The sequence below is a fragment of the Labrus mixtus genome, chromosome 1 (genome assembly GCF_963584025.1).
Source record: "Labrus mixtus chromosome 1, fLabMix1.1, whole genome shotgun sequence".
Taxonomy (NCBI): domain Eukaryota; kingdom Metazoa; phylum Chordata; class Actinopteri; order Labriformes; family Labridae; genus Labrus; species Labrus mixtus.
The window spans coordinates 15108650-15125851 of NC_083612.1; the positions used below are offsets into that span (position 1 = coordinate 15108650).

General features: G+C 40.4%; 2 protein-coding genes across 2 annotated transcripts in view; one reads left to right on the forward strand and one right to left on the reverse strand.

Moving 5' to 3' along the window:
- The first annotated feature begins 462 nt into the window (after window positions 1–462).
- On the forward strand, window positions 463–12885 carry LOC132971905 (WASP homolog-associated protein with actin, membranes and microtubules). Its single transcript, XM_061034682.1, has 11 exons — window positions 463–1108; window positions 2605–2778; window positions 2950–3100; window positions 3770–3939; window positions 5368–5572; window positions 7464–7648; window positions 8482–8568; window positions 8678–8773; window positions 9883–10285; window positions 10849–10991; window positions 11459–12885. Exons 1-11 carry the CDS (start codon window positions 521–523, stop codon window positions 11615–11617), a joined length of 2361 nt encoding a protein of 786 aa, XP_060890665.1. The 5' UTR covers window positions 463–520; the 3' UTR covers window positions 11618–12885.
- A 2452-nt stretch (window positions 12886–15337) lies between these two features.
- Window positions 15338–17202, reverse strand: part of homer2 (homer scaffold protein 2) — a 30780-nt gene continuing 28915 nt past the window's right edge. Inside the window, exon 9 of the mRNA XM_061034599.1 lies at window positions 15338–17181. Coding sequence (XP_060890582.1) covers window positions 16993–17181 — 189 coding nt within the window. The 3' untranslated portion in view covers window positions 15338–16992. The remainder of the gene's footprint in view (window positions 17182–17202) is intronic.

Sequence of the window (17202 nt, forward strand, 5' to 3'; positions counted from 1 at the left end):
GAAATCCCCTAAAACATGTGATTTAAAGGTCGAAGTTGAAAACATTGCCACGAACATTGCGGTGCCTTCATGACACCTCGTAAACGCCAAATTTTCAAATGCTTTTGTTAAGAAATAACAGGGATACGACCAAGAATGCGCTTTCAGTTTCTTAATGATAGAGATTAGAGGCTACTCCATTTTTATAACTATTACTTTGACGTAACAATCAAGAAACACTGACCTGTTTTTTAACAAGAGGAAGAATTTCGAGAACTTGCGCGTCATCCATTATAGAATTGGCGGGTTTTTTTGTATTTCTAATACAAAAATGTGCTGTAAACAAATTGGTTTCTGTTGTTTCTTGTTCGGTTGATATGACATTATCCTTGATGGTAGATTTACGAGTTTGTGTTGCACCTATATGTTGCGTATTGAATTATTCCGGATGTGCGTGATTTGCCTGAAGGAAGCATAACGTCATACAAATGGCGGACGTTGTAAACAGAGCAGGCAGCTTTTCGGAAGGCCACAGTGAAAGATGACTTTTAGGATGAATAACGTCGAGTGTGAGCGGTTAGATAGTCTGGAGGGCTGGGTGACAGTGAAAAGTAACATATTTGAAGAAACGGAGACATTTAAGCTCGGCTTTATCGTCCAATGGAACATCATCGAGTGTAAGTTTGCTGTCACCTGCCACAACCGGACGCTGCAACGTCAGAAACGAAAAGCGGAGGTTTCCGCTGGTGACCCACAGATGAGCTGGGCTGGACTCTTCTCCGTCAGCGACCTCAAACATATCCATCAACATTTCACATGCGTGGCAGATACTTTGGCGGTCTGCTTCCCGGATTTGTCCGAGTTTGAAGAGGGCAGCATTTGGGACTTGCTCTTCCTGACTCGGAGGTCGGGACCCGAAGACGACGACGAGAGGTTATTTGACGCGACGTGCAGGAGGCTCGAGAAATATTTCAGCACAGCCATTGACATATGCGGGCGAAAAATTGTCCTCGATACGTTGTTCACGCAGGACGAGCGGGATGTGGAGGAGTACTTTGAAAATCTGCAAGAGTTCAAGAGAAAGACCATGCAGGTGGAGATGGCACGGGCCAAAGCTCACCTGCGACAGGTGAGGGGTCTGACAGATGCGGGAGAGGTCACATCTGGCTCACAGCTGGGATGAGCATCAATACATTCAATGTGTTGCCAGTTTATTAGATAGCCTACACCTATTCTAAAAAGACAGTCTGCCCCTTATCAATACTGCCTGAAGATAATACAGTTTGTGTTGTAGAAAGATGCTCCTCATGTAGGGTGGAGACATTTTTTTTTTATTAGATTCTAATGTGAATTAGAGACATGTTTATGTATAATATAAAACATTAACATTTTTGTTTTCTCCATGTCAATAACGTTAGACTTAAACACTCAAAACAAACAAAAACAATATTGTTATAGCGTCTTTGAATATAAGCTTCATCGCAGTGTTTCATGGAGTAGTTTCAACTTGGATTTTAAAACTCGCTCTATACTTAGATCATTTGCTGCATATTGAAATTGAAATTGAAACCAAGCTTTGACATTATAAATAGATGTTTTCCATGTGAGCTGTGTACCAAAAGTCAAAAGTCATGGCAGCAGTCTTAATCCGATAAAAGGAAAAAAAATGGTTGGGGGGGTTTAGTACATGTTTAGAAACCTCTATAAACTAAACACTACCCTCCTTGAATGTTTTGAATGTTACCCTGAAGGATTAGCACCACACAGTGTTACAAGTCTGAATGTGAGCCTACTCTATGACTCAGCAAAGGCTCAATCAAAGCTTTGACGTTGCAACACCTCTGTGACTGTATTGTTTGCTCCAGCGAGGCTGAAGTGTGCACACAAATGTAACTTGACATTTGCTTGTTGTTACACAATAAATAACATAGTTTAAAGTGCCTCAGAAATATAATAAAGCTGAAAACTTCACATTTAAATTTCAGGGATGTGAAACTCTGTACATCAGTGGATCGGTAACATCTCGTCAATATCATGAGATACATTTATCTCCATTTCAAATGAGCGTGGCATGAAGGAACATAAACAGAATAAAATGCGTTCATAAATAACGTTTTCCACTTTTATTCATTTAATATACATTTAAAAAGATGGACTGGGGACTACATTACCAAGCAAGGCAGCTTTTTCAAGTCTCTTCTTTGGACATTCCCAATTATACAGATTTTTTATTTAACGAGAAAAGAAATAATGGTTTCTATCGCAATCTGCATTAAATCCATTGTTCTTTCAACTCCAACTCTTAACTACATTGATTCTTTCTTGGATGTATCCACACATTGCTGACCCAGGTGGATAAAAGGTCATTACAGTGGTCTATCCGTATCGCAACTTTAACCCTTGATAAGAAATAGTTGCCGACCTGCTGACTTGTGATTTTTCAGCTCTATTGGTTATCAGAGTTGTATTCTAAAAGACAGCTTACACAAACGTATTTTCTCATATTTATAATGGTAGGAGGAAAAAGATCTCTAAATATATCTATAAGTTAAGATGTCAAAAGTCGTGTAGAGTAGAGTAAAGTAAATGCTCATGGTAAGGTGTTTCTGTCCTCCATATTTACAGCTGCTGCAGAGTCATGGAAACACAGATGGGATGGTTGCGCTCCTCAGCATCTATGACGACGAGGACGAGGCCTACCAGGACCTGGTCACTGTGGCCACCACCTTCTTCCAGTATCTGCTACAGCCTTTCAGGGACATGAGAGAGCTGGCCTGTCTCTACAAGATGGAGATCCTTGTAAGTAAATCACAGCAGACTTCTAACGATCACCTTTAACAAAGAGTATAGTCTGGACTTGATCTTTTTTTTTTTTTATTTAACTTTTATTATGATTTATCCCTATATGGCAAAGAATAGAATTCCCTTTAGTAAAATGTTGTCCACTGTTTTCCTGTTGGTTCTCTGCAGAAGTCTTTGGAGTTTGAGGACTTGGGTCCTAAGAGAATTTCCGCTCTGGAGAAGGAGGCGGAGGAGTGGAAAAACAAAGCCAAAGATGCAGTCGCCTCAATTCAGGACATCACTGTCACCTACTTTGCACAGACTTCAAAGGCTCTGGCTGGTAAAAGTTACTGTTTTTATTTCTCTGTTTGTGAGTGGATGGATTCATTAGTGACTATAATTTGTCATTCATCAGCACACAGCAGAAAAAAACGACATATTAATGAAGAGATAAAGAGTTCACACCAAACATACACTGTCAAATATATCTAAAGGGACATCAAAGTGTTAAGGACCTCTTCATAGACAGGTGAAGAGATACATTCTGTGGAAAGAATTCATTATCAAAGCAAGCATTTCAAATTGTGCCATGAGTAAAACAATAAGGGTATTAAGGAGGATATTACTGCTTTTTTCCTTGACTAGATTTGATTAATATATTATTACTTGGCAGCCGTCTTTATGAGGGAGTTTTATGGATCTGAATAACATCCAAAATATTTTTTATAGATACACCAGCTCCACAACCACATTGTATACGTGTGCTTAAAGTTACACATGCATTCCTGTTTTCTGACGGTTTGATAAAAGGAGCTGCTTTGGGAATGGAAAAAATACCATGGAAAAAATTTACATCCCTTACCCAACAGTATTTTTTAGTTTCTGATGTTCTTGAAATTCTCTATCTGATTACATGGAAATATGAACAAGGATGTTCCTGTTTTTTTTATTTTGTTTTTTGACTGATTTGTTCGATGTGGACCTAACACACCCTTGTGTGTACGTTCAGGTATGTCAAAGCAGATGGAGGAGGATAAATGTCGCTTTGGAGCTGCTGCCTGGGCGTCTGCAGCTCCCAGACTGGAGAAACTACGCTTCCTATTGGCCAAAGAAACTCTGCAGCACATGAGAACCACAGAGATGTGCCTGAACCGCAAGAAAGATGGCATCAGAGAAAGGGTGTGTGCCTTTGATGAAAAATAAAACACAGCTTTTCTAGTGGTGCTGTCATTAGTCAGCACTTTCCCTAACAGTCTTTTGGACTCATTTGTAAGCCTCGAGCTGGCATTCAGATCTGTATTTCTTAGTGCTAAGGCCAACACTGCTTTTGTAGTGGATGTGAGTCTGTAGAGATGTGACATGGCGCCTACTTGCTCTATTTTATCTTTCACTTGATATTCCAGTCTGATCTGAATCTCTGGCTGCTATAGTCCTTTGATCTATTTATAAAGCGTCTCTAAAAACACAGAGAATCCCCTCGATACACCCCCCCCAAAAAAAACCTGCATTCATGATTAAACGAGTGAGTCTGTGTGTATGAACATACAAAAAACATCATAGCTGTATGCATGTCTGTGAATACCGATGTCAGGATCACAGTATTTATGGAAAGCTGAAGCGGAGAACTTGCTTCTTTAAGGAGTCCAGCTGTGCGTCTGAGCTTTTTGGAGGACAACAGAGAACACTTTCACCTGCATGTGGTTGCATTATTCATACGATTAAGCTCTTTAAAAACCAGGTATCAGGATGCTGTCAGTATTTACAACTGTGAAATCTACAGGAGTCCTTATGCAGACAGCTGTGTGTGCGTGCGTGCGTGCGTGCGTGCGTTGGATCACTAAGCTACACCCACCTACACAGAATCATGTGGTGGCGGCTCTGTTGAGTGCAACACTGTGCCTGAAGATGACACAGCTTGAGTCCTTTTCATTAAATGTGTTTGCATATATTTAAAGTTGTTAAGGTGTGTAAATTATCAAAAACACAATTCACTCTGTGTCATTTTCAGGCAGTGTGAGTTGCGTTTCACTTTGACATAAACTGACGCCGTTTAAGGACATTCATAAGCTTTGAATGCATCAGCTCCTTCTCTACTTATTATGCACACCTGACATTAACGTCCTGACCTTGCAGGTACCATTTTGTTTCAGCTGATTTCATCACAACATGAAAAACCAACGAGCAGAGATTAAATGTGGAGAAAGGTTATCCATCACAGACTCTTAAATTGATTCTAATCTTTAGTTTGTTTTTCACCAGGATGATCTAGTTTCATGTTCAAGGACGCTCCCAAAACTCAAATTCACATCAGCTGTCAAAAAGTGCCAAAAATCCAACCCAAGAGGCAAACAATGTGTAATGTAACGAAAACAATCACGTGAAGAGGTTTCGGTTTGACAGCTGACCTTTTAAAGGGGTCTCTGCAACTGTTCTCAACAGCCTCACCATATGTCTATGTGGGAAGAATAATGTACCACGCTTTAAGTCTATGCAGGTTAAGGTATATTGCTTACAAAATAATATTCACCATTATTTGAATGTAAAAGGTTTTAAGGTCAAATGCATGGTACAGGTCTGACTGCTCTGTCTGTTTCTGTTGTGTTGCAGATGGGCAGCCTGTCTGGTAAAGTCAGCAGCCACAAAAATCCTGGCTTTGTGTCTGAGAACAGCCAGCAGCAGGACACAGTGGACCAGCTGGAGCTGCAGTTCTATGAAACCCAACTAGAGCTGTACGACACCAAGTTTGTGATCCTGAAGCACGAGGAGCAGCTCCTGGTGGCTCAGATAGACTCTGTGCGGCGGCAGATCAAAGGTAGACGAAACACGTGTTGAACAGTAGATGTGTATCATACTTTGATTAGAAAAGCGACATAATATAAACTTTTACATCCTTGAGAAAAGACAGGGATGTCCTACTATACTCCACTATGAAACACTCGAACACTATTCATTCCTAGATGTAGAAAGCACTCTGCATTCAATTCCTTTAAAAAATTGCAGAATCTTGATGTATAAAATAGCAAAGCGGAGAGAAAAGGTTGTCATGTCAAGGTTGTCTCACACTGTCAAACTGTAATTGGCATCTAAAGCTATTCACACTGCCATCTGCCTGGACCTAGTTTGAATTAATGCAGTAATATAGTGAATGGCTGCACAATAAGAGTTAGTCTTGAGCTATAAAAGCCCTGTGATTAATATCAACTTACAGTACATAGAGGGTAAAGTTGCCTTATTCAATTCAAATTTAGTACATTTTTGCTCACATTTCTGCAAATTTTACCTAATTAAAAGCATGCAGTATTAGTTATTAGTATTTCACAGTTTACCAATGGATGTACTGACAACTATCACAACATTGTTGAAGAAAATGTGAAAACGTGAGTGAGCGAGTGAGTGAGCTAGCAAGTTTTATTTTTTTAATTGTGCAATTTTTGCCTTGATTCAGATAGGACAGTTGAGAGAAACAGGTCATGTTGGTTGGGTGGAGAAAGTGTGTACTGATGTGGTAAATGTTGAGGTTTAGAACTTGGGACAACCACAAGGACTGTAGCCTCTGCACATGGGGCGCAGGCTCTAACCGCTGAGCCAAACCATCCCCCCTCTATGAGAAATCTAAGTTGACGTGCATATGAATGTGCGCCTCATTTAATCAATTCTACCAGCTTAAAGTATAATAAATCAGAAGTCCGTGGCACACTGAAGATAACTTTACTATATATATATATATATCATGTTTCGCCTGTAGCTTCCTCAGGTTCGCCCAGCACAATCACAGGGCATACATTACACAGGTGCGTTAAATACAAATGGTCACATGACCAATCATCACAATAAATCGGGTCACAGCCTCAAATGAAAACCTTAATGTGCAAACATAATATATTTTACACAGTTACATCAAGGTGTATATAGTGTGAGAAAAATAATTGTTCATAGTGCATCGAACATACAAATTCAAAGCATATACACATAAAGCTTAAAGTAGGCTATACATTATGCAACCATTCATTACACTTAACATATAGTAGAATCAACACTTTTTCAAAACGGTTCCAGGTTGAAGTAAACCTTTCCAGGTCGCACAATGTCTATTCATTTCTTACAGGCCTGTGTTACTGGATTATGAAGTGCTGGTGTTTCTGTTTGTGTGGTCACTCGGTGTTTTGTGCGCTGGTTTTACTTCAGGGAAATATTTTGCTCATGTACATTTTTCCGTAATTGCTCCTCCTGGGACATGAAAGATGTTTGCTTCCAAGTGGTGTGTGTGTGTGCACGCTGTGTGTCTGAGTGTGTTTATCCTCACCTTGGCTGGTTTTAGGTTTATTTCACCAACTAAAAGACAGCGAGGTGTCTTCTAGCAGATACCGCTCTGCAAAGAAAACTGGAGGACAGAGTAAAGTGTGAGATTAGCACATTTGAAAGAAGGCTGCTGAGTTTTTTGGGGGGCCTTTCAAGCTTGATTTCAAGGTTCATAATTTAAATAAAATACTCATCAGAAGAAAAAAAGACTTTTCTAGGGCCTTTGCTCAGTTTATATGAAGCTGGTCGGTTACATTCTGAATTCTCAATCAACATCCCATTCATTTTGCCATCCCTGCTGAAATACAGAATATGATGTTCTTTAAGATTTAAACTAATTCTATGAGCATGTTTTAAACCGATACTGGAGGATTTTTGGTGACCGGGTCATATTTGTGTTTTAGAGCTGAAGGAGGAGGTGGTGTACTATGACGTGTGTGAGGATCCCGAGGAGCTGCAGAGCATATTCCACACCAGTATTCACCCAGCAGACTCTCCTGCTGCCAGTCAGCTCAAAAAGCGGCTACAGAACCTGGAGACCGAGAGAGGCAGCATCTGTGCCCGGAGAGCTTATCTCCGCAACAAAAAGGTGTGTGACAGTACCACAGACATTGATGTCTTTGATGAAGTGATATTTTTTTACCAATAAAGAGTCATTTTTGTGAAACATCAACAATTTCATTTTTTTTTATTATTATCAATTTTCTCAGAATAATCTTATTTGATCTCTCTTTGATGGTTCAAGCTTCTTCACGTGAATATATCTTACCCAATATTTCCACTCTATTCTAGTAATCAGAATTTATTTTAAACTATAGGTAGTTGTCTATTTTTAGACATTATTTTTGAATATGATGATGCTACTTTTCCCCTGTAACCAATAAATAAAAAAAACAAGTGAAAGGTTGATTGGTAAACAATGAGTAGTTAAAACCATAGAAAGAAGATGGAGGGATTTTCCTCGCTCTCTGTTCCCTGCACGTCTCTAATAATTGTTGGGCTGCTAAAGTAGATTTTACATTTGTGTTTTATTTTTAGCTGACAGCACATTTTAAGCACAGTTGGTGCAGTTGGCATTTTTTCCAATTGCTGGCTGCGTGCTTATTAGTCTGATTAAAAAGGATTTTATGGCGCTGAACAAAGTGAGAGGAGTCCCCTGAGAAGGGGCTTCAGCAAATCGCCCACAGTAATCTAAAGGGATAAAGGATCACATGCATGAGTTTTTAACAATGCAGTAAAAAAACACTGAAGTCTAAAAGTTACAGTTCCCATTAACTGAGGCATTGCGTGCCCCACATTATACATTTTACTGGCCTTATCTGTGAACGCCTCGGCACCTAATCATCCACTTATTTCTCATTATGATGTGATTTGAATGTATTCTCTGAGTCAAATAGTTGTAAAGTTTGTGCGTGTTTCTAGGATCAGTGCATGGAGGCCCATGAGAAGAAGCAGCTGCCAGCCAAGCAGAGCTCCACCCTCTACAACCAGCATCACCAAGTCACACTGGTACGTCACCACCGCAACGAGACAACAACTTAAAGATCACCACAAAAAAAAAACTTCTGTCTGAATTCTTTCCCTCTGAACATTTCTCACTGTCTCCCTTTGTCTGCAGAAGAGAGAGAAGAGGAAAGAGGAGGACCAGAGGAGGAAACAGTGGGTCGACCAGGAGCGAGAGAAGACTCTGAGCAGATTACGATCCTTCAGAGAGGTCAGGTCCTCTCACTTTCTGCTCTAAACCCCCCCCCAAAGCCACTCATATCCTTCTATACCCCCCTCTAAGTTTGTTGGTCTAAAATTGCAGAGATTCTGCTCTGTTTGAATCTGTTAATGCGCCCACTGTTGGAGTGTTGTAAACGATGATGTCTGCTGATAGCACTACTTAATATTGACTCTCTAAACTCACCATGAGTGCTTTCTTGTGTTGTATAATAATCTTGAGAGCGTTGACATAATGCACTATATGAAGCAGTGCAAAGGAAGTAAAATAAAATACAAGTATTAAAGTAATTAGCTAATAATAGAAAACCGGTTCTACAACAGTAAAAGCTTGAGCAGTCCAATGGAATCTGGTCTTTTCCAGTCTGATTTGGGCCACTTTCATATGTGCAGGTTGGATCTTTTGTAGTGTGACCTCAGTCTGAATAGCCAGCTCGGAATTCATGTGACTTTGACTTCTCTTAAGCGACATGCGTCACAGTTTTGCGCTGGCAGGGCGGGTGGCAGCGGGGGTAACTAGCACTCAATGAAACCTCGTAGCAACCACCGCACCACATGAAGCAATCATTAAAATGTTGGCTCTCTTTCTCCTGTTCCTCCTCCTCATTAACATCTGCTCGGTAATGTAGAGTAAAAGGTGCAACCTGATTCAATTGATCAATAGTTTGCAGCCAGCTAATGGCTACTAATAACTAAGGAAGTAATTTTGAAATAAATTCTGTAAATGATTAACAAAGAGCAGGTAAGAGCCAATCCAGAACAGCGTCTCAGTGGCCACTCTTTAGTAGCTGTTTCATAAACCAATCAGTTTTATGGATTGTTTCTGTTTTCTTTATATTCATACTGAATAGATGTCCTACTCCAGTAGAAAAGGAGGATGTATGTGTGTACTTATGTGTGTGTTTGTGGGGTTTTTTTGTACACATACTCTCTGTCACATCAGTTTAATGTCAACTCACTGTGGGTCCTTTTTGAAACAAAGGAATTAGATTAGACTGCTGTGTGGGCGTCGTCTTGTGTCTGTGCCGTCTCTCTCACAACATCAGACAGAAGATAAAGTCTTTGTTACTGAAAGCATTTTTTCCTTCCTTCTTTTTTCAGAAGCGTCAGGGCCAGTTCATCCTGAAGACTCCGCAGTCCTGGATGTCTCCTCCAGAAGTCTCGTGTCCCTCCCAGCCGCTGTCAATCATCAGCATCGGCCCCTCTGAGGGACCCTCCTCTGTCCGCCCAGCACCCAAGAAACGCAATAAAACACCCAAAATTCAGAAGCCCAAAGACATCCCTGTCAAAATCTTCTCTGCACCGCCACCTTCCACGACAACTTGTCCTACTGCACATCCTCCTCCACCTCCTCCTCCCCCTCCTCCGCCACCTCCTCCACCACTGCCACCTGCAGTTTCTCCTCTTGTCCAGGCCTCACCTTCCTCTGAGGACAACCCGATGCCTCTAAGTGAAAGAGAGGACCCCCCTTTTCCAGCCAAGAACATGCTCAAACAAAATATAGGTGAGAGTTAAAATAGACTCAGAATTCTTCAGTGTTTGATGTGTCAGTAATAAGCTGACATCAAACTGCTGTTATTTATTTATTGATGGAAAACACTTTGGATAGAGCTGGTTGTGAGAATTTGTCCGACTGCAGGCAAGGTCGTGTTTGTTTGTTCCAGAGAAAGGTGTGGAGTGTGTGTGTGTGTGTGTGTGTGTGTGTGTGTGTGTGTGTGTTTGTGTGTGTACACACAGTGTTCTGTCCTGAATACCCAACGTCCCCGTGACGCCAGAGGAGGCATCTTGCATCAGTTACAGGCCTGCTGATGCACACACTCAGCTCTGGGGAGTCGGAAACATCCAACAAAGCTTAAAATGAAAAACATTTTTATTTCTTTTGTGAAATAGAAGTTGTTCAAGAAAAATATTTTTTTTTTATATACGGAAACCGGGTAGAGAGAACTTTCTTTTGAAACATTTAAGATTTCTTCTCAGAAGTGGAAATCAAAACAGTGCTGTCTTTACTGCAGCTCCCTGCATCATTTTAAGAGTGTCTTTTTTTCCTTTATTGTTGTGTCGCTGTAGGAACAATGGATGAAGTGTTGGCCTCGTTGCAGCGCGGACAGATCCAGCTTCGAAAGGCCCCGACTCCCAGGATGTCGCCCCTTGCTGAGGATGCCAGAAGTTCTTTGATGTCTGCCATTAGACTGGGTGTCCCGCTGAAGAAGGTGAGATGTTCAACCAAGTGCTAAGGCACAAAGTTTAACTGATTGACCAGCTCATTAACCAATAAAAACATGTGGATTTACTGTTTAGATCAAGCTGAGGAAGTAAGAAAGGATTTATAGACTGAATGACTCATTTTCTGTTTTGGTATTGTCATTGGCTTTTTAAATATTAGCAAAAGTAGAGCTTATTAATCAGCCTTTTCCTGATGAAGGGCGAGAGTTTGATTCTATGGTCATCTATATCAAATGTGGCATACCATATATGCAGATGGTTTATGGTGGTTAAGAAGATTTTCTTAAGGCACATTCAGACCGTTTCACTCATTTGAGTTCATTATGCTCTTAGGAAAGGAAAACTAATGAACATACATAAGAAAAGACCATGAAAAAAAACCTGTGTATATCTCCATCACATGCAACCTTGGTAAAACCTGGATGAAAACGTGTTGTCTCTTTTGGTGTTGCAGGTGGTTCCTTCACGTGCAGAAAGCCCTAATAATGGAGGAACTGAGCTTGAGCGCAGCATCAGAGCTGCCATGATGAGGATGAAGAAAGTGTCAGCCGACTCTGACGAGGAGGAGGACAGAAGAGACGACGACACACAGAGTACAGACTGGGACAGCTGAGACCGCGCGCACACACACACACACACACACTTTTATCCCGATGAAGCTGTTCTCTTAGAATACCCCTGCTGTGTTTTTTCCTCAGTTCTAAGCTACAGCTTGTGTCACTGCCAAATTTCATCAAAAAATGTCTTCTCTAAGAGGATGTGATTACACCTCCTCTTCTTGCAAAATTGCAGTTTGTTGAGGTAGTTTGTTAATAATGATTCCTTCCTTTAATTCAGAACAACCCTGAAAATTTGTAATCCATCTAAAAGTGCTCAAATAAGAGCCAGGAATTAGTTTCTCTTATGCAGTTTGTTTGCAGAAATCTCAAACTGAATAAATGAGGCTTTGTGCTTCAGCTCTCATTTAGAAGAAAAGCCGAGCACTAGTGCTGTAGTACAAAGTGTGTAAATGACTGCATTTCTCCCAACTCTTCATCTGAAAGCCTTTAGTGAGCCTGTCACACAGCAGGGGAAGCCTGAGCTGCAGGCAGAGACAACTACAGTACACCACTCCACTGTCGCTAACACTAATTGTCCTGCAGTGCTGAGTCTCAACTCAGCTGACGTCTTTTATTTTGAATGTAGTCAACTCTGAGCAAATGTATTTGTAACCCGATTTTTCCCCCACAAGGGCTATAGTAGTTTTTTAGCTTATTGCACAACAAAGGAACACTGATGTCCAGAGGTGCAGCAGTGTTAATTATTCACAGCCTACATGTCTGAAGTCTGCGTCATTGTTTGTGCTACAGGCTGTTTGATGCACTGTTCAGTCTCTGTGTTTATTTTATATGGGAAACTGTGGGAATGTAATATAATATAAATAAACTGTTATTTCCTCCCTTATGCCATAGAAATCAAGTCAAAATGAAGAAAGATAGTTTTGCTTTTCTAATAACAGTACCTTCTTTTGAACCCAGAATTACTTTAGTTACTGTTCGCAGCTTGCTTTCTAAGCATGGTTGAAACCTCAGCACAGCTGGCTGACTTGTGTAAGGAACATTTGTGCACTTATTTCCTTTAAACCTGTGACTCAGAGCACTTAACTTACCTGAAACCTATGAATAAAAGACTAGGATGTAATATGTACAGATGAACCATACTGTAAGGCGAACAGCATTAAAGGTTTGCTGTAAAAATTATGAATCGCTACACTGTGTCATACTGCAAAGAAACATACTCCAATGTGTTACCGAAGAGCTGATGAGTACAGAGGCTCAACACACAAAGTTTTACTGCTGTGTTTTTAAAACAAAATCAAATACATTTGATCATAATCTTGGATTGTTGGTGAGTTGTCTTTATTTCTTTCGTGCTGTTCCCTGATCATTGCAGGTTAGCTGGGCAATGAAAGAGTGTCTTATCATCAACCTGTGCCGGTGGACCCCGGTGTGTGTCTTTTTGTCTGTGTATTTGTAGCCCTCATGGCGATGAGTCATATCGTAACGGGCGTCGCTCTTGCACATCTCTCTCCTGCAGTGACAGATCAGACGTCCCCAGCCAGCAGTGATCCGTTTATTCAGCTCTGTGTACTCAGCGATCAGCCGCTATCAGAGGTAGTTGTGGCCGCCACCGCCGTCACCGTGTGGTGTGTGTCTCATTTATCAGTATCATTCAGGTGGAAGAAGGGTCATGCACATTGAAAGAGATACACGCTGGGTATTTAGACAAACCCGCAGGTTGAGCGTCAACATGAAATTCCGCAGCCCGTTACTATGGCAACAGGAAGGCTCAATGTTAGTGGCCTGCAGTACCACGTCCCTCTCTCTCAGACACATGTAGAGAGAGCAGCATAGTCTCTTAATGATGTTTCACCAACTCGCCCACTCATCACCAGCCACACAATGAGCCTCACCTAGAGACTTAAAGAGAAACACTGCTACGATTCAGATTGATATGAAATATTACAAAGAAACCTTTTTTTTCAAATTGCTACTTTTTACACTTTTTTTCATTTAGTAAGTTCATGATTTGTTCTAGAAAAAAAATCAGAAAAAGTGAGAAGACCCGAGGCCCGGACCAAGACTTTTTTCTGTCCAATAGTCAGTTAAAAACCTTTTAAGACAAAAGGCCAAAAGTTCTTCAACAAAACTAAATTTGACTATAAATAATGTGTGATATGTGAGGCTGTACTTAAATACAGTCTTTAAACACTAAAGTCAGCATGCTAACATTGTAAGACCGTCAGTCTGTTAAGTCACACAAAGAGCCTTGCTTATTGCTCAGACTTGCTTTAACTTAAGTTATCACAACACATTGAGGTTTTTTTTAAATTAAGGTCACTGAAAATTAAATCTGTCCAAAAGGTGTAAACAAAAATGGCCGACCAACCAACACTGCCATCCCCAGTGTGACTAATGTGTCAAAAAAGGGACAAAATCCAGAGCTGTAATATTTAGTTTGAAACATTTTGTTCTGTCCAGATAAATATAAAGAAACATTACAGTATAGAGAAGTTATTCAACTAAAGACTGTTTTAATTAGTAATATAGTGTTTTAGTACACGTTCTATTGTTTTATAACTATTGTTTAAAAATCTGGATCAATACAAATCCCAACACACAATAAGTCTTTTCAAGTTGCACTAAAAAAAGAGAAAGAAACAATTTGCAATGATTTGGTTACAAAAGTAACTCAAAACAATTCATCTGTATTTTTATGAACTTAATATAAAATAGAAAGCTGCGACCTGAAAACTGTAAATTTATATCAGAAATCAATCAAATATGCCCAAACATTCTGCTGCTTTTCTGATGTTTTTGTACACTGAAAAGCAATTTCATTTCACAAAATAAGGCTCAGGGAACTTTTCCTCATTATTGGTATTTTTTAAATATATATTTTAAAGTCGTAAACTATCAAATTAACAGAATTAATTACTAATGAAGATGATAATTTGCTTCAGTTTCACAGCCTTTCGTTTCCATCTACTGAGTAATTGGTCAATTAACAGATGATTCCAGCTCTAATTTGCTGCTCATTCTGCATGTTGATTGGTTTTCAGATGTACCTGCGCCCAACAGCTGATCTCTGAAGGTGATAAAGATGGTTCAAGTCTCTATGGAGATCAGAGAGAGTCTCTATGGCCGAGGCAACTGACTATTTAAAAATAACTATTTGAAGTTTGGACTGAACCTGTAATTCTGATTGTCAATCATACACACAAATTTACAAAAAATAAAAGAATTGAGTGGGATTAAGTTGCCTGGCAACATGTTGTCTGATCCACCCCTGCAGTTATCTCTTTGGCACCGTGACGACGTCGGACTCAAAGTGTTTTCCATCCCACAAACGAGCTCATATTTGTCTTTATTTGTTCTGACCCCAGAGAAGCTGATATGTGTCACTGGCTGTGATTAAATCCCACCTCGTTTCTTTCCTCCTGTGTGTCTCTGTTAGGATTACAGCTATATTTAGTGCTATGTAAATTAACATCAGAAAAAAAAAAAAAGACATGCGGTGGCGGAGCTTTTGTGCTTGAGCTTCGACAGGATGCAGCTCTGGCACTGTAGGTTTGTTGCACCTCCTTCTCTGTGCTTCTCATCCAGGAAAAAAAAAGGCCTCAAGACTTCTTCAGTGTCAGCAGATTTTTTGAGCTCCAACACTTAAATTCTCTACATAACTGTTACACTGATTTGTGACTAGGTGGGGATTAGCAAAACCTCCCCTCTCCTCTCTGAGGAGCTTCTGTCAAAATGTGACAACCCACTGCTTAAAAGAAGACACTTACTCAGCATTGTAATTAAACTAAATTTTAACAATTGTCAGTTCTATTTTACAATATTGAACAGGAGTCACAAAAGTGCACAAGAGGCATTGGTTCAAAAGGAAGGATCATACGTTGTGTTATCAGGTTCGGGTGACTTATGAACAGGAGGGCTAAACAGAGAGAAGCAACGAGTCAGTTCGTAAATATCTCCATGTTAACAAGATCAAAACAGTGATGAAAAAATATGCTTAGAACATCATAGTATAACCCAGCAATTATGCCACTACCAAATGAGCCTGTGACCTTAAATGTACCATGATTAAAGATGGATTTCCCAAAAGCAGCATTACATCATTCTGCAAACACAACCTCTGAATTCTGACAGTTTGGTATTTTTTATATATATTATTGTACATTTATAGAGACATAAGGTTAAGGTTGATTAACTTGGTTTTTTTTTCTAGAAACACTAACGGCAGAGAGGCACCAAAAATAAATAAATATGTAAAACAAAAAATAAGAATCTGACAGGTTAGCAGTGAAAAAGGCCCATGCCATCTTTTCAGTGAAGTACACTTTCACATTGTTCACCTGTTGAGCAGCACTAGTTCCCCTCAACCCAAAATAACCACCACCATAACAAAAACCGCTGTGTTAGGAAGCACAGAAACAGCCTTGGATTCATGTCTTTGTTCTACAAATGGACAACAATACTATTGCACACACAGAGTCCCTTGAACACCACACTACACACATGGCAAAATCAATTCCTATCATAGTATTTTTCATAGTTTTGGATGTTTCTGATGGAAAGCTCCTGAGACGAGAGTTTTCCTTTTTTTATGCAATTATAATCAAAAAGGTGTTTGCACAAAAACTACTCTGAGAAGGACTGTCTCCTTTGGGTGTTTTCAGTAAACACCTGTTTCACATCCACAAACCACATCTGCATCCTCAGGGTGGTCTCTGCGGCACCTCGATGCATTAGTGAGTGGTTTTTTTCTCACAAAAATCAAGTTATCATTATGGTGATGGTCATCACTTGGCCAGTTCTCCTTGCCAGGTGGGTTTAGACTCACCTGGAGGCACTTTGTGTCACGGCCGGTTGTCATGTATGTGCATATAATCTAATGAGTACAAACTGTCTCCTAACACACCTGAGATAGACGGGAGGCAACAGAGAGGACAGTCGGTAGAAAGATTTCTAATTCTCTTTGGGGGCCACAAGGATTAACACCGATTATTACTCGATGGATGCTGAACAGCATTGTCTTTGTGTGTTATTCATTTTAGCCCTTTAAGTCCCCTCTACTACCCTAAAATCAGACTGCCCGTAGAGATGGACAGAATCTAAGAACCCACCACCAGCTTTTGAAAGCCATTCCCACCCAAGAAACAGACCAGTAAGCTCAAAGTGTGACTCTTGATAAAGTTTCAGAATGCCAGTGCGCAAAAAAAATAGAGCCATTTATTTGGTGTAGCATTCTGGCCTTCCTTCTGCCAGTATCTCCCTCTCCCTCTCTTTCTCACATGGTAGTGTTTATTAGAAGCCAAAGCTGATAGTTTCTGAGTGGGCATCACCTGGGGGGAGTGGGTGCCACATAGTTTCTGCCCCGAAGACAAACTGTAGTGAATCATTTCATACCTGACCTCTTGACCCTTTCAACTCAGTGCCACTTTTCTCAGTTATCAACGCCTAGCTTGGAGAGCCCCTGCCTAAACTCATGCAGCTCGTCGATCTTTCCATCCAGGATATCCATGAACTTCTTCAGCTCGCCCTTCATTTGGCCCTGCTTCTGTTGGCTGTCGTCGATGTCAACCTGCAGACCGCCTATCCGGCCTTCCAGCTCACCGTTCTTCGTCTCTGCAGCCTGTAGACAAATATTAGAGGG